The sequence below is a fragment of the Chlorocebus sabaeus genome, chromosome 12 (assembly GCF_047675955.1).
Source record: "Chlorocebus sabaeus isolate Y175 chromosome 12, mChlSab1.0.hap1, whole genome shotgun sequence".
NCBI classification, from domain to species: Eukaryota; Metazoa; Chordata; class Mammalia; order Primates; family Cercopithecidae; genus Chlorocebus; species Chlorocebus sabaeus.
Genome location: NC_132915.1, coordinates 76913190 through 76936092, shown reverse-complemented (window position 1 = coordinate 76936092; position 22903 = coordinate 76913190). Strand labels below are relative to the sequence as shown.

Sequence of the window (22903 nt, the reverse complement as noted above, 5' to 3'; positions counted from 1 at the left end):
TGCAGGATGTGCAGTAAGGTAGTTTGTGGCACAGGCTTTCGTAAGCAAGTGGGGCAATACTGAAATGGATCCTGTGCAGTGGGTGTGACTTGCAGTTAGCTTAAAGTGACTGTGCTTGTGGATTCAGGGTCCCCAGATGCTGTTTAATCACTGGCACTTCCTCCTTCTGAAGTTCACACATCATTTTGATTCATATTTTTGATGGAAAATATTCCTTCCCTAAAACTCCCTCAGTTGGTGATGAATACCTGATGCAGAAATATTAACATTTGAAAATCCCAGCTCAACCTCAACCTCACCTCAGCTTTACCTTTGCTTTCCATACCTGTGTAGATTCAATGACTTAAAATATCTCGTGTATAGGCATTGAAAGATAGTGCTGTAATATTTCTAGATTTCCTATCTGTAGTCATATCTGTAAATGATTTACAACAGATGCACATAGACACATGTGAAAAAAATTCTTTATTAATTTCTCACATTTCATTACAAAATGTATGTTGCAAACAACTTGAATAACCTACTTGTGGTTTTTTTGTTTTGTTTTTTTTTTTGTTTGTTTGTTTTTGTTTTTAAACCCTTGGCTTCAAGGACTCAGGGTCTCCCTATCTTTTATGAAGTTTTGGGAAACACTGATTACGAGAGTCAATAGGTTATCATTTTGCTATTTATTTTCTTCTCTCAAGCTCTGAAAAAAATGTCCTCTGTATAAATTAAACAACAACAAAAAATGTTGTAAATTCTATGTCATTACAGTCAACAGAATTATAATAATGCATCCAAAATGTGCGGCCACAAAATATCAGGTATATGTTTGAAAAAGAAAAAAAAATGACATTCTAGCCTTGTTAAAAGGATAATGGTCCCATATTTTTATTAACAGGTTAGCAAAACAAAATCCAATGGATTACAATATTTACATGTTATTTGAAAAATAAAGTAGTGATAAAAGCATGTCACAATTATTTTCTTTTTTTTTTTTTTCCTTTTTCTTTCTTTTTTTGTTTGTTTTTTGGTAACCATTACAAACACCCAATCCAGGTATGGAACTGTTTAATACATTTGAAATGAGGCCAATTAAAAACAAATATAGACACAAAATGAATCTTTGTCTGGATAGTTCACACTTTCCCCATTTTCTGGTTTCCACATGATGGCCCCCATCCCTTAAAAAATTAAATTAAAACAAACATCCTACAAATAAAAATTCTTAACAGTAAGAAAATAAAAGAAGAACATGCTTTTCAAGTAAGCACTTATTCCACAAATGCAACATCTTTCCATGGATTTTATTTGAAGCTGTGTGGGACACTGTCATCTCAGCAATTCCCCTTCCCTTTCTTCCCTCCCACCCTCCCACAACCCTTCCAAGTAAAAAAAAAACAAAACATGAAAACCAAAGGACTCACACATGCACACACACACTCATACACACACACACACACACGCACATCCAAGCACACGCACACACGGGCTTCTAAAACCTAGGCTTCAAGAAAAGTTCTTTTCTATTTTTTGGAACGAAACCCTTTGTTCACAATCAGAACATATTATAAATGTAGGCTTAGATTTCGTCTAAGCTGCTCCCTCCTGAAAAAGCTGATATGGGGGACAGAGCAGCTGGCAGCTAGATTTAAAAAAAAAAAAAAAAAAAAAAAAAGAAAAGTAGTTCTCCAGGCTCCTTGTAGGATATACGTTATTTCTTGTCCACTCTCACCAAAGGGATGGGATTCTAGTACATCCCCTCGTCCCCTAAGTAAATGAAAACCCCCCGCAAAACACAATGCCAGCAGAAACAAAACACAGATTTTAAAATCACACACAAAAGCCAGCCAATCCTAACAGAAATTATTTGTGTGAGACGGATAATGCGTGAATTTGACAGGCAACAAAAGGGTGAGGAGGACCTCCTCGTCTGGCCCACAAGCTGCATAGCTGTGCCGAAAGTTTGGTTCTTTAGTTAAATTAAAAAAAAAAAAAAAAAGAAAGTTAACTTCTTTGTTATTTCCATGTTTAAAATAAAAACATTCCTATTCACAAAAAACTAAATCTCCCTTGCCCCGAAATTAAAACAACAATAACACGCACACGAAAAACAATTCATATGAAAAACTGAATTGTGCTGTGTTTGTAACACTCAAATTGATAGAAAATAAACATGTGGCAAACAAAACTCCACAATCACCTTAAAATTAGCTCACATGAATCTACCAAATTCTAAATTATAGTTGAACACTAATAAACAGCTTACCTGGAATAAAGGATGACAATTCACAAACAGTTATCTAATAATTAAAGTCTGTTTCTTTTTTTTGTTTTGTTTTTTACTAAAATAATTAAAAAAATCACAGTATTTTAAGAAATAAAACCCACATGGGGATTTTAAGCACAATTTGTGTTCCTTTCTTTAAAACTCTTTTTTTTTCTCCATTCACCATCTTGCCCAGCAGTTCTCTCTACATTTAACCACAACGACGACAGGTAGTACTGACAAATGCAGAGAGTTCCCTTGGTTAAGTTTGAGGTACTAGGAAACAGGTGACTGTTTTATGCAAAGCAGTTTTTTTTTTTTTTGTTTTCTGTTTTTTGTTTTTTTCCCAAAGCGGCTGCAGTTAGGTCTTGAAAAAGCTTAAGGTATTAAAACTAGAAAAACGCACCAAAAGTTGTGCGTCAAAAAGTTGCTCCCCAATGAGAAGTCTTCTACTGTCACGGAGCTTCTGTTTCCATATACTGTCCAAGACCACCACAGGGTGCACCGTACCCTTGGGAGGTGCTTCCATATTCCGCAACAAATGAAACTTCCATGATGAAGATCCGGAAGAAAAGATGTAGTGATGGAAAAGGAGCCACATATTCCAACCATTTAAATAACTTTAATTTACATACTCACTCACACAGGTACCAGTGCTTTGAAAATAGATTGTTCAGTCCTAAAAAGCAGCTTTGTTCTGTCTTCTCTTTTCTGTCCCTCCCTTCTCAGCCCAAGCCAGCCCTCCCACTTTTTCATCACTGTTCAAGTAAGGTTTGATTAAGGATTTCACCAAACGCTTATTCTTTTTTGGCCTCTGCATTCTCCAGGAGAGATTTGTCGGCAGTTACTACACAGATGGCTACTGTTTCATTCTTTAGGGAAAAGTCTATCCCAATGGCCTCGTCATCTTCCTTTTCCTCTATGGAGGGCATTTTAACACTGTTCTCCATGATCTCTTTTGGGTGGATTTCTTCTCTGCTCACCTGCTTGGTGTCATTCAATGCCCTGAAAAAACATTTATCGAAGAGACAGATGAGTATAGTATATATATTTTTCTTACTAAACAAATAAATAATAAAAACCCTCAAGTGTCCTTATTTTCCTGATCCTATAAAAGCCTTAGGGTTTCCTTTGAACAAATGCCATGGGTGTGTGACAAAATACCAAGTGATTCATCCCTGCTATGTTTTGCTTAAGTCATATATTTCTGTATCTTAAAGATTTGAACTTACAGAAGTATCCATTATTATACTATACATTGATTATACCATGTTTTGTTTCTAGGTAAGCATAATCATTTTATGTCACTTCCTCTACTGGATCATCAGTGGTAATAGCAGGAATTGTCTTATGCTCAAAGTCATCAGCCAAACCCAGAAGCTTGGAGATTTGGTTATATTTATTAAGTCTAAAAGAGTAACTCAGGTACTAAAGATTTGTTTGTCAGGTCCTGAAACAAATCATGAAAACAAACTAAAAGCAAAAACCTGAAGATGGAACCCATGTCTTGGGAAGCGTGGTTATATTCTCTGAGGTCTAGACCCTTGAGGCTTCAGGGATCAAGCTTCAGGCTTCATATCACCACACAAGCCACGTTTCCTCCTGAAAAGACCACATCCTCGGTTCTCTCTGTGTCTGGTGGACTAACGGTGCCTTGTTGAGGGGCTGATTCTATGTTCAGGGATCTCATAAGTATTTTACAAGTATGCTCTCACCTACCTGGGAGGCAGGCAGAAGCTGGCTCTGTCCCCGAGACAGTACATGGGAATGTTCAGGGCCACTCAGGGAATGGTCAGTCACAGAGGCAGGAACAGAAGCCATATCTTTTGACCTCGATTCACGTTCTATTATAGAATGTCATGCTACTGAAAACTAAAGGGACATTGGCTGGAGAAAACACTATACTTCCGCACATGGGCTTCAGTGGGACTGGTCGTTCATAAAGATGATTTTTTTCCTTATTTGACTTGTGGCTGGGTGACCATTTTAAAAAACCACAGAAAAGGAGAAACTTGGTTCCTCACCATTGCCTCTCCTCCCATGGCCCAGAAATGTGACACAGAGGGGTGTACATACTGTCAGGGGAACCAAAACAAGAGCCCCTCCCTCCCTCCCTACCTCTTGCTTTGGACAAAGGCATCCTTGAGATGGCCCGACTTACATGCCGTGTCTCAGCACGTGTCTTTCCCACTCAGAGCCCTGTGAAAACGCCCGTCCACAAAATTCACATGGAAAACGCTTCTCAGTGTTAATAGCAGCCCCGTGGTCAGAAAATCTCATCAGCTCTGCAAAGAGGAAGCAGAAGTGTTACCTGTGTGCTGTGGGAATCAGCAGAATAGCTAAGACAGCATTCATTAGGATACCCTCTCTCCTACCTTCACTGATAAAGCCATGCGGTGAAAGCAATTTCCAGATTCCTTACTTTTTCTTACGTTTCCCCCTTAGGGCATTTCTTGAATAGCATTCAAGAACTGTTTCTGGTTCTTAGGCCCCAACACCTCATTTCTCCTCACCTCCCCAATGCTTCTATCACATAATCTGGGTCTTTCTTGACTGAAGAGCCCCTTGCCCATTCCAAAGGAATCTGAGCATTATTTTTTCCAATTTATTCTCTCCTTTGTGTGATGATTTATATCAGTACCTCACAGGTTAGCATCTATTCATTTCCTTTTTGACACAGGTTTATCTTTGTCCACTGAAAAGAACATAGGCTACCGAAAGCCCTGGACCAGGTTATGTGTTGTGGACCTCAGGGTTTCTACTTGTTCCAGGTAAGGCTGAAGGCTCATGACTTGTAGTCATCCATCATAGGTATTATAATCACTACCTTACAGGGCGGTTATGTGCACTGAATGAGATCGGCAAGCGAAGACTCTACCATGAACATGAATCTGGTGAGTGGGAACCAGTATGTGAACACATGTGCCCAGCTATTGAGAGGTCCTGGCTAGCTGCCCAGCACCTACCCCTCAATTGGTGGTATTTATGAATACGGGGATACGCAGACAGTTCTGGACGGTCTGTTGTAAACATCAAATATTGACTTAGTTGTTTTGTTTCCTCCATGGTACTAGGCACATGGTAGAAGTCTGATAAATGTGGATTAGCTGTTTAACTGTTTTCAGGCCACGTCTCCCGGCAAACTCAAAGATAAGCGCTTATATGGCCATTGTGTTAGCCTAAGTTCCTAGCCCATATGTGTTTCATTATACCAGAGGGCCAAGTCTTCATGTAAGTAATAAACGGCAGGACCTTGCCAGTTCTGCAGCCGTGTTGCAAAGTGAGGGCATCGCATAGGGAAGTGTTGATCATCTTTACACTCTGATCACTCTGGTCCACACATACAAGACATTACAGGAAGATGCCTCCTGGTTGAAATGCCCCATCTAATAAGATCCTCAGGACGATGTTAACAGGATGGGGGGCTCTGTGATGCCTTAATCTTCAGCACAAACAGCTATGTGACTGGGGCCAGTTTTAACAAAAGATGAAACATTTTCTCACAAATTAAGAAGATCACCACACAAGCCATTAAAAATAATTGCACAGACTATCTTCCTTGATTCTTTTCATTGGAAATGAGACAGCACCATCTGCTCTGCGCATTAATTCCTTAGCAGGGATTATCTTGGGCAAGAAATCAACAGAATGCCTTCCTGACTCCTCCCCAACTGCATAATGAGAGGGGGGTGGGGAGGATTCTGCTGGGGTTAATTTTGATTTCTTCATGCCTGGATTCTTCTCTTTCAAATCTCCCCTGAGCTTCCTAGGCAGGACCTGCAGCGTGTCCATATTCAGTCCAGCGCTTGCGTTTAGAAAGGAGGTAGGGAGTGGGGTGGCTGCGAGGCTGTGAATCCCCTAAACTGAGGGTGTCTGATAAAAGTCTAAATTGCCAGTAAGAGGAATAATGTTCCTGGTACACTTGCTCCTTTACCCTTAATCTGTAAACAGGAAACCAGTCATCTGTCCTTTCCAATGGCACATAATAAGTTCCATCCTTAGAGGAGGAGGCCACTGGGCACTGGCCACTCTTCCAAGAGCTCTCCACCAGCCCAAGAGCTGCGCGCAAGCCACCTCCGGCCCTCTGCTCCTAGAAGCTGGGATGCCTGGCAGAAACACCCGAGGCTATTGTGTGCATTTCTTCTTCTTGCCAAGAATATACCTAGATGGTGGAAAGTTGATTCTCGGTCTATTCAAAGGAGTTGGGACAAAGGAGGCGCTCTTTCAAGGATCGGTGAGGGGGAAGGGAAGGTTTAGGCTTGTAATTCCCATTAACATGACTGGAAGTTACTCATGTAAATCCCCCACCCTCTGAGAGGAATACGTGCTTCTCCATCCTGAGGGCTTTTTTTCTTCCCCCATGTAGTAAAGCTCATGAATGTGGATACTATACTTTTTCCAGTGAGAAGCGGAGACCCTGAAGTTCTTTCCAGCCAACCCACTCCTGTGTAATGCCACAGTGCCAAGTAAAAGGGGGCTGCCAAGTCGGGTAAAATGAGGAGGTCTGCCTCGTGTCCCACACACATCCCAACCACCATCTTCTAAATTCGAGTTTTCTTTCTCTCCTTTTCTTTTTTTATAAGGAGTCCCAGGGGAGCAGAAGCCTAGAAGGTATTTTGCCTTCATAACGCTTATAACCTTTGAAATCACACATGCTCAGCTTTAGAGATTAAAAAGCCACAATAATATCCAATGAGAAATAATTTGTTTCCAGAGGAGAAAAGGCAAGGCCATAGAGCATTATGAAGAAAAAGGAGTCTTTCTGTCAAAAGTATCCTCTCCCAGAAAAGTCTGGTAATAGTGCAGGGATGTTAAGGAATCATTGTGAAGAACATACTCATGAAATGGTTTGAAAAAGAAGGAGAGAAAAAAAGCCATGCTTCTCTGATCACAACCATTTTCCTTGTAAGAAATGGACTAATACAGCCCCTACTGATAAAAGTAATAACTTTATGAGAACAATCAACCTATATGGTAAGGATGTTTTATTTGTCCATGTCTTTTTCAGGTTAACTGTAGGCACAGGGTTTTTGAAAGGGTAGTGTATATTGGCTGTCATTTCCTGCTGACTGTCTCGATCAGGGGTTCAAGAGCCAAACTGGAGCCCCCCTCTGCAAACCTATAGTCTTCAGCCCTGGCATCATGGTAGGAGGGTGACTGGAAGTCAGGAAAAGGAACAGGGAACACCTTGGAGCAAAGTAGCCCACCAATAGGCTTCCTTAATGTTTGCAGACAGAACAAGCAGAAAACACAAAGAAATTCTGCAAAACGGCTCCTTAGAGCAAGGTCCCAAAGGCCACTGAATCCACAGATTTCAGGGCCAGGTCCCCTTCAATGAAGATTACACTACTCGAGGCATTGGGAAAGTGATGTGTAGGGTAAGAAGAGGGCTTGCCTTTGGAGCCAGAAGATGTAAATTTGAATTGAATTTCATCTCCAGGGTTTATGTTTTTTTGTTGTTGTTTTTTTGTTTTTTTTTTTTACTTTGAACATGCACTTAAATTTCCTAGGTCCTAATTTTCCGATTTGTGAAATCAGAAAAATAACACCTACATTGCAGGCTTATTATTTATTAGGTAACTGCTATATTCTAGGAACTGGGCGAAGGTCTTGTGTGTTATCTCATTTGATCTTTACAACAACCCATAGAACCACACCCTGGATAGCCAAAGCAATCTTAAGCAAACAGAACAAAGTTGGAGGTACCACCTTACCTGACTTCAAAATTGACTACAAAACTATAGTAATCAAAACAGCATGGTACTGGCATAAAAACAGATACAGAATAGAGAGCCCAGAAATAAATCCACACATTCATGGTCCATCAGTTTTCAACAAAGGTGCCAAGAACATATAATAGGGAAAGGGCAGTCTCTTCAATAAATGGTATTGGAACAGGTGGATATCCACATGCAGAATAATGAAATTAGACCCTTATCTCACACCAGATACAAAAATCACCTCCAAATGAATTAAAAACTTGAATATAAGACCTAAAACTATAAAACTACTAGACAAAAACAAAGGGGAAAAGCTCCATGACATTGGTCTGGGCAATGATTTTTTGGATATGACCTCAAAAGCATGGGCAACAAAGGCAAAAACAGATAAACAGAATTACATCAAACTAAACAGCTTCTGCACAGCCAAGGAAACAATCAACATAGTAATAGACAACCTATGGAATGAGTGATAATATATGCAAACCATACATCTGATAAGAGATTAGTACCCATGCTATATTAGAAAATCAAGCAACTCAATACAAAATAACCTAATTAAAAAATGGCAAAGGATCTGAGTAGACATTTCGCAAAAGAAGACATACAAATGGCCACCAGGCATATGAAAAAATGTTCAACATCACTAATCATCAGGGAAATGCAAATTAAAACACAATGAGCTATCACTTCACACCTGTTAGGAGGCTATTATCAAAAAGAGTAAAGATAACATGCTAGAGAGAATATGGAGATAAGGGAACTCCTGCGCACCTCAGTGTTGTTGGGACTGCAAATTAGTGCAGCCATTACGGAAACAGCATGGAGGTTCCTCAACCAATTAAAAGTAGAACTACCACATTGATCTAGCAATCCCACTTCTAGGTATATCCAAAGGAAATGAAAGCAGGATATTGAAGACATATCTGCACTCTCATGTCCACTGCAGGGTTATTCATAATAACCAAGATAAGTAATCAAGCTAGGTGTCCATCAAAAAATGAATGGATAAAGAAAATGTGGTATATACACACATGAAATACTATTCACCATTAAAAAATATGAAATCCTGTCATCTGTGACAACAGAGATAAACTTGTAGAACATTACGTTAAGTGAAACGAGCCAGGCACAGAGAGGCAGACACAAATACTGCATGATCTCACTTACATGGGGAATCTAGAAAAGTCAAACTCATATAAGCAGATAGTAGAATGGTGGTTACCAGGGGCTTGGGGATTTGGGGAGATGTTGTTCAAAGGATACAAAATTTCAGTCAGATAGGAAGAATAAGTTCACGAGATCTACTGTACAACACAGTGACTACAGTTAATAACAACATATTGTATACCTGACAATTGCTAAGACAGTAGATTTTGTGTTCTCACCATAAAAATGACAAGTATGTGAGGTAATGCATATGTTAATTAGCTTGATATAATTTTCCACAATGTATATGTATTTTGAAACCTGTTATACATCATAAATTTATACAATTTTTATCAATTAAAAATAATTTAAAAATTAAAAAGTCTGAAATCTGAAGTTTTAAAGTTCAAAAAAAAATCTTTACAACAATCTTAGGAGGGAGATGATATTATTCTTATTATTATGACTGTTATTATTTTACAGATGACGAATGTACAAGGAGATAAAATAATTTACCCGAAGCCATCTAGATAGTAAGTAGCAGAACTGGAAACCAAATTCGGCAGGCTAAATGCACAGTTCTCCTCTTAGTCATGAGATTAAAGAAAAATGTTATAGCACTGAGGCTAGCACATAATGATGCTCAGTAACGGCAACTATTCTCATCTCTGGGTCGATATCTGCAATGTTGATTTCTGATGTTTATGTTATCCACGTGCTTTTGATAAATCTGCAATAACTAAAGTAACATATCTCAACCTATATTCTTGTATATATAGTCTGGGGTTTTCCACAATATTCTATGTTGAACAATATAGAAAACCAACGCTGAATCACATAAATGTATATCCACAACTAAATATACTTTTGAAAACTTTTTCATTCTGAAATAATTATAGACTCACAGGAAGTTAAAAAAAATAGTACCAAAGTCCCACAAAACCTTCCCCAGTGTATTCTGTAAATACATAGTTGAATGAGAGAGGTGGTCTCTCTTTCTCTCTCTTTACAAAGCAAGTCAGAGCACAAAGGGGGTTAAGAAAAGGGTCATGCAGATGGACATCAGGGGGTAGGGGCTCAAGTTCTTTGCACCCTCCCCTACAGTTCCAGCAGTGTGTGCCCCAGCAGCAGTAATTTTAAATAAGCATTCAACTGGAAGTTCATTCTCATTCCTCTAGAGCTCTACAGTGTCATCCATCTTGCTGTCTGCTTGTCCTTATTCTGAAGATTCCCTAGATACCAGTTTTCCTTATTAAAAACAAATCACTGCCATCTATTTTTTCAACAAACATATATCTATAATTAGGGAGAAAATGTCTGTTTTCCTTGGCGTTTCTATAGCTAGTAATAGTTTACAAAGACACAGCTCTTGATGTGTTTCCTAAGTCAGTCTGTTCTGCTACTTAACTAAGAAGGATCATTCCTTCTGTTACTCCTACAACAATCTCCTGCCTCCCTTCTGTCTCACTACGGACATGACAGATGCCATCTGGGATTGGGAGGGCAGGATGAGACTAACCTCTGTCTTCAGTCTTGCTGTTCATTTCGTCTTCCTTGTCCTCATCATCACTGCTGGAGCTCTCCATTTTCTCCTTCATCTGTTCCAGCTGATCCAAGTTAACCCGTCCAACCAGCTCAAAGTTACGGCTTACCTGAAAAAGGCCCAAACAAATGATGGAATAATAAGCCGCAGACCAAACAGGATTCTTCCTGATGGAGAGATCTTTCCGACATCATTTTACTGTGACTGTGGTTTCGCAACCAGGACCAAACAACTCCAGGGCCTAAGAGTTCTTTGACTTTGTTTTGACTCTTTTGGAGATGGAGCTGCCCTTTGCTCCCGCATTCCATCATTTTCACCGGAACTTTTGCACACTGGCCCTTCATTACCAAACTTGTGAAGAAACATGAGCTGTAGTATGCAGGAGACCAAAAGTAAAATGAAGCCTAGAGTATAGAGTAAATATCCAAAACACACTTTTTATTTTAGTTGAATTCAAAGGTGTAACTCTCATAACAACCCATGTTTCAAATACTTCTGCAGGTGAAGAAATTCTGCAAGCATGCTGACCACTAGCAATGAGACACAATACAAGCTTCTTTGCCATCATCCCATCAACCAGGGTGTTGCGGGGTGTCCCAGCCTAGGCCAGATGACAGCCATCTGATCCTGAACTCTAGTTTAAATGGAAGATAATTATTATTATGTCAAGCATTACTACTGTTTTTGAAGCTGACCACAGCCTATATATCAAGGCTGGGATTATCTGAGAAAAACCTAGATGACTAACCCCTAAAAGCCCTTTTAAAGTGTTAACTATGGCTGGTTTTTATTTATGTAAAATGTGGTCAGAATAATGTGGAAATCCAAGCTTTCTTCAAAATATCATTGGAGGGAAACAAAAATCTATACTAAGAAAAGTCTTTAATGATTTTCCATTTTGGGTTCTCAGATCAATGGCAGCACAAAATTTACCTTCATCATGAATTGATTTTCAGAACCTCTCCAGTAGCATGCATAGAATGATCAGGAATGACAAGCTGGTGCAGGGTTAAAGTCAAAAAACTGCCATGGGCTACGTGTCTATGTAAGGTGTTATGCTCCCCTTGTTGGAGGCATGGGGAGGGTACACACAAGATGAATGAGACCTGGTTCTGGCCTCCAGAGGCTCACAGTTGAGTTGAAGAGGGAAGACAGACATCATTAATTAGATTCCCAGGCAGACTTCCCTAGCTGCCACAGTAGAGACAGAGTGTGATGAAGGCACAGGAGAGGAAAGAGATAATTTACAAGACAATTCCAAAATAGTCTCTGGGACCAGACTGGAACAAAGATTTGCTGAACGCCACCGATTCCATGTGCCTGGCAGATGGGAACATCATCATCGACTGTGACAAATGTAAAGAGCCTCAGAGTACCAGGCCTTAGATACTGAGGCTGAATAGGGTCCCAACAACATCCTGTAAGAGGTAGGTAGCCGCCGGGCGCGGTGGCTCACGCCTGTAATGCCAGTGCTTTGGGAGGCCGAGGAGGGCGCATCACAAGGTCAGGAGATCGAGACCACGGTGAAACCCCGTCTCTGCTAAAAATACAAAAAATTAGCCAGGTGCGGTGGCGGGTGCCTGTAGTCCCAGCTACTCAGGAGGCTGAGGCAGGAGAATGGCGTGAACCCGGGAGGCGGAGCTTGCAGTGAGCTGAGATCGCGCCACTGCACTCCAGTCTGGGAGACAGAGCAAGACTCCGTCTCAATAAAAAAAAAAAAAAAAAAAAAAAAAGAGAGAGAAAGAGATAGGTAGCATTCAGAAGGGGCAGAACTCAGGGAAAAACCTCTTTTAAAACAGGAGAAACAATACACTGATCTATCTGTAACAATGAAATCCATGAAATTAGTTAACTTTGAAAACAACTCAACATGGGGGTGGACAAGACGCAGACAACAATCCCAAAGCTAAACAAGCAGGGAAGGCAACTTCTTGTTTTTCTCAATTAAACAAATTCTAAAAATTAAGGGACTAAGGCAAGAGGAAGAGAAAGAGGTCAATTCCGAATCCTGATTTCTCTTTCTTCCCCTCTAAGTCCACAGTAACGGTTTCCAAAGGAGTTTTGCTTGTAGCACCTTACTAACTAGGGCTTTAACATTTTCATTGATTTCCTTTTATGACATAAAAGTAAAAAGGGATAGCACAAGAACACGTGCTTTGAATTCAGACAGACCTGAGTTCAAGGTTAGGATTTGCCATTAACCACTAGATTCTGGATAAATCACTCAGTATATGTACTTGATATATTTATTTGTAAAAGGAGGTCAGCATAGTGCCTGAAACACAACAGACCTCCAAAATGTAATTTCCTTTCCCTTTTCTGGGAATGTGAGCCTTTTCTAGTTTTGGCTCTTGGGAATGCTCACAACAAGCATTGTAAATGCATATTTACGAAGTTATGTTTAGCCACAAAGTCTACATTTTAGCCAAACAGCATTTATGATAAATATTTGAATAAAAAGTTTTCTGGCTTGCTGGTTTTTCAGGAAAAGTGGGCAAGGTTCCAATTTGCCTAATTTTTAAATACATTTGAAGAAAAGTATTTTTAAGTGACTAGTACCTAAAAGGCAGCCTTTCCTGAGCCACTTTCTCCTGCACTTCTCACCATTAGTAATCAGGGAAACTATAAATACGTGTAAAGGACATAAGGGGTGGGCTGTCACCAGGAAACAAAAATAATGAAACCAAGGAGACCAAAGAAGAATCCTCAAACATCTGCTTTAATCCAGTTGTTTTCATTCATTCATTCATTCATTCATTCATTCATTCATTCATTCATTGATCAAGGATTCCTGGAGGGCTGGCTTGCTGTGTGCCAGCCTCTGGGGTCCACGCTGGAACCCCTGCTTCTTTTGGAGCTCTTGGTGACAGAAGGAGATCTGTCACCAAACCAAATGTTATTTTTTTCCCCCCTCATTTTGGGTTTTTTTGAAGACTGTATTTGTCCATTTTCCCAGCACCATCATCCCTTCACTGGAAAACTGTTAACATTTTAAATTCTGCATGATTTTAAAATAGTACATGACATTTTCACAGTATGATGTTCATCCCAGGCTAACCCAGGATTTATTTGGTCCTGAAGATTTCTAAAATCTTTGCTAGGCAATTAAAAGATTTAAAAATGAGAACCAAAATTTTTGCTATGTAATTAGAATATTTTAAAATAAAAACTCTTCATTGTTTTGGGTTATGATGGTATTTGAAACCCCCAAGCCATCCATCTAAATATTAATCCTAACACAAAAGGAAGACTCTTCTGCATTCCTGAGCCCATTATCATTGTTTACCTGGATTACTGCAAGCCCCTTCCCCTCCCGTGTTCGTCTCCCAGCACCTACTCTTGTCCCTTCTTGTACCTGATTCTTTAGTGTGGTCAAAGCAATTTTTTAAAAAATTTAAATCTCTTCATGTCAGTCTCTGCTTGCCCTGAGGATAAAATACAAATTTCTTACTGTTGTTTACATGGCGGGCTCTCATGTTATTCTGGCCCATCTTCTCCAGGCTCCCCCTTGCTCCCACCACCCTGAACTTATGGAGGTCCTGGAATATGTCATGCCCTTGAGGAGTCTGTGCCTCCACCATCTCACCTGTCTGAAACTTGCTCATGCCTGCCAGCTTCATGTGTTGAGTCCTTAATCTCCTAGCCCCGCTTCTGTCACTTCTTCTGGGAGACCTTCCCCAAACTCCTCCTGTGTTCAATATCCTTGCTCCATGTGTTCACAGCACTCTGCACCCCCACTTCAAGAGCATACCCCATTCAGTAATGAATTGTTTATGGCCTGCCCCTCCCCAGTCCAAATACAAACTATGAGAACAGACTTGCTGTGAGTCTTACTTACAGCTGAACCCCCACTGGCCAGTACAGTGTCTAGATTAAGAGAGGGTGTTATTCTCGCCTCCTGGCTACTGGATATCTTCATTTTCATTTCAAATAGTTTCTTTTATATAAATATTCACAAAAAAATTATGAAAATACAGAAAAACTCATTTAAAGTCCAACTCCCTATACATAACTGTTAATGAATTATTGTATTTCTGTATTCCTGTTCTCTATCCGTAGCTTATTTACATTACTGTTATCATTTAAAACAAACAAGTGTATATCCAACTTTTTCATGCCTGGCATAGTGTACACATCATTCTCTGAATAAATATAATTTTAATCACTACATAGCATTTCATCAAGTGGATATATGACAGTTTACTTGACTATGCATTCCCGCATGAATTTACAGTGGATCATTTCTGGCTTTTCATTATTAAAAATGTTTGTTACAAAAAATAATGAACCTTATTGTATTTAAGCCTTTCTTTCATGCTTACTTTTAATTTTATAGGCTAAATTTCCAGACGTGAAATTACAGGGTCAAAGTCAAAGGGTATAGACTTATAAAAGTTCTCATGTATTTTGAACTGATTATACCACTTTCTGGGCCCGGAGATTGGTGTGTATTTGAATAACTCCTTGATGATGCAGATGACATATTGAGAGAAACACACTTTTTCCCTCTAAAGATGAGAAGCAGTTTATTATCATTTCCCCAAAGGCCCACAGCAAAGGGAGAAAGAGCAAGCTTAAGAGTTTGAGATTTAGAACCCGGCTCCTTGCAGGCTCCTCCTGCAGGTGAAAGAAGCCGTATGTTCTTGAAGGGTGGATTGTTCAGACACATAATAATTCAGACTAGAAACCCATATGCAGATCTTTATTCCTGTGAAAGCTATTTGTGAATGCCCACTCACTCAAGGTGCCCTGTGAAGGCCACTAACCCAGAGTTTGGTGAAGTCACCCATCTAATGAGAATGTGAGATGAGGGCTGGGTGTGGTGGCTCACACCTGTAATCCCAGCACTTTAGGAGGCTGAGGTGAGTGGATCACTTGAGGTCAGGAGTTCGAGACCAGCCTGGCCAACATGGTGAAACCCCGTCTCTACTAAAAATACAAAAATTAGCCAGGCGTGGTGGCAGGTGCCTGTAATCCCAGCTACTTGGGAGGCTGAGGCAGGAGAATTGCTTGAACCTGGGAAGTGGAGGTTGCAGAGAGCGAAGATCATGCCACTGCTCTCCAGCCTGGGTGATAGAGGAAGACTCCGTCTCAAAAAAATAGTGATAATAAAATAAATAAATAAATAAAAATAAAAGTTAGATGAGGTGTCAAATGTTTTATCCTTTAACACTGAAGTGAGGACATTGCAAAACCACTTCCACACTCAAACTTAAAGTTCAAACTTTGCCTATTTGTTGGCTTTTAACTATTCAGCAAAATGGTTTAGATCTGGTCTTAGCATGTATTTCCATACTTCTGGCATATTCTAAGGCGATAATAATTATATGTGACTTACAAATATTATCAAGTTGACTATGCATTTTCATATTGTACTAGGGTAGCAAACCCAGTCTGATAGAAGACTGATATAAATGTGCTTGCTAATGACAGAATGGAACTGGAACCCTTGTCTTCAGATTACATTGCAGGCATCAAATAGGAGAGATTGTGATTGAGAAAGTCCACTTAATGTTTCCAGAGTTTTCAATTCTAAGGCTGCTCCTCTTACTTAACATTTGTACCTTCAAACAGAGGCACCCAACCGGGATGCTCATATTACCTAATACTGCATGTTGATGTTAAAAAGAATGCACCGTGCTGCGAAGATTTTGAATGACTTATACACAGGCTGGTACACTTTTTGTGTAAAGGGCCAGATAAGTAAATATTTTAGGCTTTCTGGACCCTATAGTCTTTGTTACAACTATTCAACTGCTGTTGTAGCTCAGAAGCAACCATAAACAGTAAGTCAATGGATGAGCATGACTATCTTCCAATAAAGCTTTGTTTAGGGAAAGTGAAATCTGAATTTCCTATTTCACATTACAGTTTTTTTGATACTTTTTCAATCATTAAAACACATCAAGACCATCCTTAGAGAGTGGACCATATGAAAAAGGAGATGGCCAGATTCGGTCCATGCACCATAGTTTCCCAACCCCTGACTTACCAAGTGGGCTACTCAACAGACAGGTCTTCTTTGCCTGTCCTTAAAAATCAGAATGGGAACGAGGGAAAGAAAACAGTGGGAGAAAGATTCAGCAAAGTATTGTCTCTACGATTTCTTACAGCAAGATGGTCAAAAGTGCAGGTAAAAAAATCTTGCATTCTCAGATAAGAATACCTCAATTAGAGTTCTTGTAAAAGCTTCAAGGATATTCCAAGTTTGTCCATACTGTCCCAAATGGTAGCGTGTCTTTGTTTCCCATGGCTGAATAATATGCTATCGTGTATTTATGTACCACTTTTTAAAGAATGCATCCATCAATGGATAGTTAGGCTGCCTCCATGTCTTGGCTAGTCTATTGTGAATGCTGTTGCAGGGAACACGGGAGTGCAGTAGCTATTTGAGACACTGATTTTGTTTCCTTTAGTTAAATATCCAGAAGTGGGATCACTGTATCATATGGTACTTCTATCTTTAATTTTCTGAGGAGCTTTCATGTTGTTTTCTCTAATGGCTCTCCCAATTTACATCCCTATCAACAGTGCACAAGGGTTCCCCTTTTCTTCACATATATCAAACCATCACATTGTACACCTTACATATATACAATTTCATTTATCAATTATACCTCAATAAAGCTGGGGGTGGGGGGGTGGAGAAAGAAAAGATATTCAGCCAAACAAACCAGTCAGGCAGTATTAAAGTTCTATGGAACCTGAGCCATGAAACTGTATTTGTTGTGCACTGTGCTCCTCTCCAATTTTAAAACTACCTCTTATCAAGCAAGTAACAAGCTGAATTGTGCTTCTCTGTTTAAACTTATCTCACCTAGTTGCTTATAAACTCTTCCAGGGTAGCAACCATTTGTTATTTAGCTTTATAGGCTCAGTGCAGAGTCATCCAGTTGACACAAAATAAATGCTATCTGAATTTACCAGTAACATGAAAACCCATGAAAGATCATAAAATATAAAGACTTCATAATATTGCCATAAGATCAACCTATAGAATGGGAGAAAATTTTTACAATCTACCCACCTGACAAAGGGCTAATATCCAGAATCTACAAAGAACTTAAACAAATTTACAAGAAAAAATCAAACAACTCCATCAAAAAGTGGGCAAAGGATATGAACAGACACTTCTCAAAAGAAGACAATTTATGCAGCCAACAGACACATGAAAAAATGCTCATCATCACTGGCCATCAGAGAAATGCAAATCAGAATCACAATGAGATACCATCTCATACCAGTTAGAATGGTGATCATTAAAAAGTCAGGAAACAACAGGTACTGGAGAGGATGTGGAGAAATAGGAACACTTTTACACCATTGGTGGGACTGTAAACTAGTTCAACCATTGTGGAAGACAGTGTGGTGATTCCTCAAGGATCTAGAACTAGAAATACCATTTGACCCAGCCATCCCATTACTGGGTATATACCCAAAGGAATATAAATCATGCTGCTATAAAGACACATGCACACATATGTTTATTGTGGCACTATTCACAGTAACAAAGACTTGGAACCAACCCAAATGTCCATCAATGATAGACTGGATTAAGAAAATGTGGCACATATATACCATGGAATGCTATGCAGTCATAAAAAAGGATGAGTCCACGTCCTTAGTAGGGACATGGATGAAGCTGGAAACCATCATTCTGAGCAAACTATCGCAAGGACAGATCACCAAACACTGCATGTTCTCACTCATAGGTGGGAAATGAACAATGAAAACATTTGGGCACAGGATGGGGAACATCACACACCAGGGTCTGTTGTGGGGTTGGGGGCAGGGGGGAGGGATAGCATTAGGAGATATACCTAATGTAAATGACGAGTTAATGGGTGCAGCACACCAGCTTTGCACATGTATACGTATGTAACAAACCTGCACGTTGTGCACATGTACCCTAGAACTTAAAGTATAGTAATAAAATAAAATATTGCCATCATCCCATGAAATAAAGTTGCTTGTTAATGAGAAAATAAGAGTGGACACTTTCTAAATGATTTTGTTTCAACACTTACCAAATATCGATTATATGCTAAAAATACCCCCCCCCCCCGTAGTTTTCACATGTATCACTTATCCCTTATGACCATTGTGTAGTAAATGTGTTGCCTTCTATATTCGTAGGTGAAGAGCACAAAACAGGAAAGTGATAAAGCCAGGATTAGTTAGGACTCAGATCTCCAGATGACACAGCTCAAGCTTTTCCCATTATAATGCAAATCATCTACCGAAATGCAAAATTACTCACAAAGTATGTCAAAACTACCATGGCTATACTGGCTGAACACAGGAAAGAGAAAGAAAAAGTATAAACAATAACGTGATAACTGCAAAATGTGATGGGATAGAACAGTAGCATCCTTTCAGAATTTCTTTCAAAATAAAAGCCAACGAATATTAAAAACAAAGGATGATAGAGTACCCAGAAGGAGCACAGAAGTCAAGGAAGATATCTACTTTCTTTTGCAATCACTGTGTCACAATCAGAAAACATATTTCCATCATACCTCACGTAGCAAAAGTCCAGACAAAATCACTTATTTGGAGAAACTCAGCAGAAATTCAGACACAAGTACTCCAGGAAGCTAGGTGAAAGACATCATTAAGAAAGGCTCAGAGCTTTGTGGCTGGCCAGTTGAGCAGTTGTCAATCTCCTGGACCCAAAATGCAGAGGGAAAAAAGATGCTAATGGATGCTGCCACATTTTGCTTATTTGAACAGGATACTTAACATTTATTTAACAAACAACTCCTGAGGCTTTACTGTATGCTGGGCACTAGGTTAGATTTTGAAAGAAAGGTGAGATAAAGAAATCTGCCTTAAGAAAGGAGAAGAAAAGTTCTATGGAAGCTTAGAAGTTGGGACGAAGACTTTTGACTGGGGAGTTTAGTGGATGGTTTCGAAGGTACAGGTAAAGAACATCTTCAAACGCCTATTTGAGAAATACTGTTTAAGGTTTTGCCGGACACACCCCTCTGAAAAATGGTCACACCTCTTGCTCATCTAATTCTGGTTTCTCTGTCTTCTAGAACACATGGAAGAGACAGAGCTACGGTTAACAAATAAAGAAGCAGAACTACATGAGGGAAAGCAGAAATGAAATGGCACAGTCTTCTAGAGAAGGCTTCAGCTTGCAGAAATCATTGTAGTTGATAAAGCTAAAGCTGCTAGCATTTAGTTCAGAAATAAAAAGCAATCCAAACAAAAAAAAAAAAGTGGTCAAAGGTGTGTTTTATAATTTGGGAAAAATTCTTCTTATGATTTATTTGGGAAGAATCTTTGGAGAAAGATTCTTCATTTATTTCTCATTTCCTTTTCTGGAAACAAATGTCCTATGTGACTTTCTTGGCCACTGTGGATTTCACTAGTCCAAAAAACTGAGCAATTTTATTAGAATAACTAAAATGTTGATGATTCCTTCTGAGCTTAATGTTTTGCTGTTTCCCTCAAACTGGCAAAAAGTAAGATACGAGTTTCTTAAAGAGTTCAACTGCCTGAGGCTCCATTTATATAAAAAATTAAAAACATTTCAAAGTAAATTCAATTAGTGAATGTGTATTGCCTGAATAGACTATCCTTCTAAATTTAATATACTGAACATGACAATTTTATGAGCAGAACAAGTTAGAGATAATATATTTTATGTTCCTTAAACTAGCAAAGAGACTTCAGAATCATAAAGAACACTAACAAGGTATTGCATATAAACTTTCTTTTTAAAAAAAGTGTGTGTATTTTTTAAATGTGAGAAGTGCAAGGTTTGTTTTTCTTCATGACTTTAAGGTTCCTAAAGATGTTGTCTTAGGCTGGGCACAGTGGCTCACACCTGCAATTCCTGCACTTTGGGAGGTCAAGGTGGGAGGATTGCTTGAGCCTGAGAATTTGAAGCTGCAGCGAGCTATGATTGCGCCATTGCACCTCAGCCTGGGCAACACAGCAAGACCCTGACTCAAAAAAGACAAAACGTTATCTTCATCTTTCAACAGTATTGCTAATAAAGGGCATTACGGATAAATAATTCACTATATGTGTTGGAGGGGAGAATGCTGTGGGACAGAGAATGCAGGGAGTGAAGGAAGGGAGAGGGAAGTAAAGGGGAGAGGGGTGGAGGGAGAGCCTACACTAGCCAACCTTCTAGAGGACCCACTGAGATTAAAAACAGACAGGGAGTCAAAGGATAAAAAAATAAAATTTCAAGTAACTTGCACTGTTTACTTTAGATCCTAAGAGATTACAAGTGATGCCTTGCTCACTAGTAACAAAGATAAAGATCTAGGAGGAAAGATTGTGTTTATCACCTATAAAATGAGAGTTCTGATGGTTATCCCTTTTGTATTCTGGCTTCTCAGGATAAACATGCAGCCTAAATCGAGTGCACTGGAGATTTTATTTCTTAGAAGGAATGGTATATTTGACTTTAAGGACCTTTCTTGCTGGTACCAGGATTCTGTCCAGTCCGTGAATGACATAGTCTGACATCTTTATAGATGTTCCTGAGGTTTACAACCTTTGCAGGCAGAATTCAGAAGTCCAGTTTTGAAGGTTCAGTTCTTTTTAATGAAATCCTTTAACTGAAAGTACATTCTATGTGTCTTACAGTTTATTCTGTAGATTCTCCCCACCACACAAATCACCTAATGCTATTTGTAGAAGAATATAATGAGCAATGCACTGTTTCACTGGGAAAAAAAGTGAATCTCTGTTTGGAACCAATTGCTAAGTCTATTCCACATTAATCCAGATCCTAAGTATCTTGTTGACATAGCTGTTCTCAGGATGAACATCATAAAAAGACGACAGGAAATTAACATTTATTGAGGACCTACTGTGTGTTGGGTTATGGGAAACTTGCATCTGTTTTAGATATTGAGGTATAATTTACCTACCATAAAATGTATCTATTATAAGTAAACAATGATTTTTCATAAATTTATATATTTGTGCAACCCTCACCACAATCCAGTTTAAGAACACTCTCATCACTCTGAGAAGCTCCTTCATATCCTTTGTAATCAATCCCTGCTCCCATCTTCCAGGCCCAAGTAACTTCTTAGCTGCTTCCTGTCTCTATCATGTTGCCTTTTCTAGAAATTTCATAAAAACAGAATTATAAAATACGTAGTCTTTTGTGTCTAGCTTCTATCCACATAACATTTTTTGGATTCCTCAATGCTGTTAAATGTATCAGTAGCTCATTCTTTTTCATTGCTGAGTAGTACTCCATTGCATGGATACGCCACATTTTATCTATTTATCCACTTTATGTGAAGGTAGGATTGATAGGTCAGACGGCAAGTGTACGTTTATAAACAAATGCCCAACTGCTCCAAAGTGGCTATGCTATTTTACATTCCAATCAGCAATGTATGAGATTCCATTTTGTCCACATCCTTGCCAACACTTTTGATACTATCAGCCTTCTTAATTTTAGCCATGCTAGCTAGTGGTTGGGGAGTAGAATCTCATTATTGTTTTAATTTATATTTCCCAAGTGGTGAATCAAGTTGAACATCTTTTCATGTGCTTATTTGCCATTTGTATATCTATCTTCTTTGGTAAGGTGTCTATTCAAATCTTGTGCTCATTTTTAACTGAGTGGCTTATCTTCTTATGGTTGAGTTGTAAGATTTCTTTAAATATTTTGGTTAGAGCCCTTCGTTAGATAATTACTTTGCAAATATTTGCTTCTAGTCTGTTGCCTGCCTTTTCATTTTCTTAATGGTGTCTTCTTTTTTTCTTTCAGTTGTCCGTAACTTTTGCATCATATATAAATTTTTTTTCCCTAACCCAAGATGATATAATCTACTATTCTTCTGAAAGTTTTATAGTTTTAGTCATACATTTAAGCTTATGGTTCATTTTGATTATTATTATTTTTTTTGAGTAGAGAGTGCTGTAAAGGTCGAGGGACATAATTTGCATACACAAATCCAATTGTTTCAGCACCATTAAAAAATAAATAATCCTTTCCCTTAACACCTTTACCTTAACACCTTTTATGAAAATCAACTGATCACATATATGAGGGTTTATTCCTTGACTTTTGCTTCTGCACTACTGATCTATGCATCTATCTTAAGTCAATTTTGAAATTGACTTAAGTTGAAGATGAGTGAATCCTCTGATTTTGTTGTTTCTCCACACTAGGCTATTCTAGGTCATTTGCATTTCCATATAAATTTTAGGGCCAGTTTGTCACTTTCACCCCCAAAAAGTCTACTGGGATTT

The 22903-nt window shown here is 39.0% G+C and overlaps 1 protein-coding gene across 3 annotated transcripts in view; it reads right to left on the bottom strand.

Annotated features, from left to right (window-relative positions):
- Nucleotides 1-446: 446 nt before the first annotated feature.
- ZNF462 (zinc finger protein 462) overlaps nt 447-22903 on the bottom strand; it is a 152719-nt gene continuing 130262 nt past the window's right edge. For all 3 annotated transcript variants that reach the window (XM_007968497.3, XM_037983290.2, XM_073021822.1), the window contains exons 11-13: nt 10640-10772; nt 4413-4536; nt 447-3256 (exon numbers count right to left, since the gene is read on the bottom strand). In XM_007968497.3, the coding sequence (XP_007966688.1) occupies nt 3049-3256; nt 4413-4536; nt 10640-10772 (465 nt within the window). In that variant the 3' untranslated portion in view covers nt 447-3048. The remainder of the gene's footprint in view (nt 3257-4412; nt 4537-10639; nt 10773-22903) is intronic.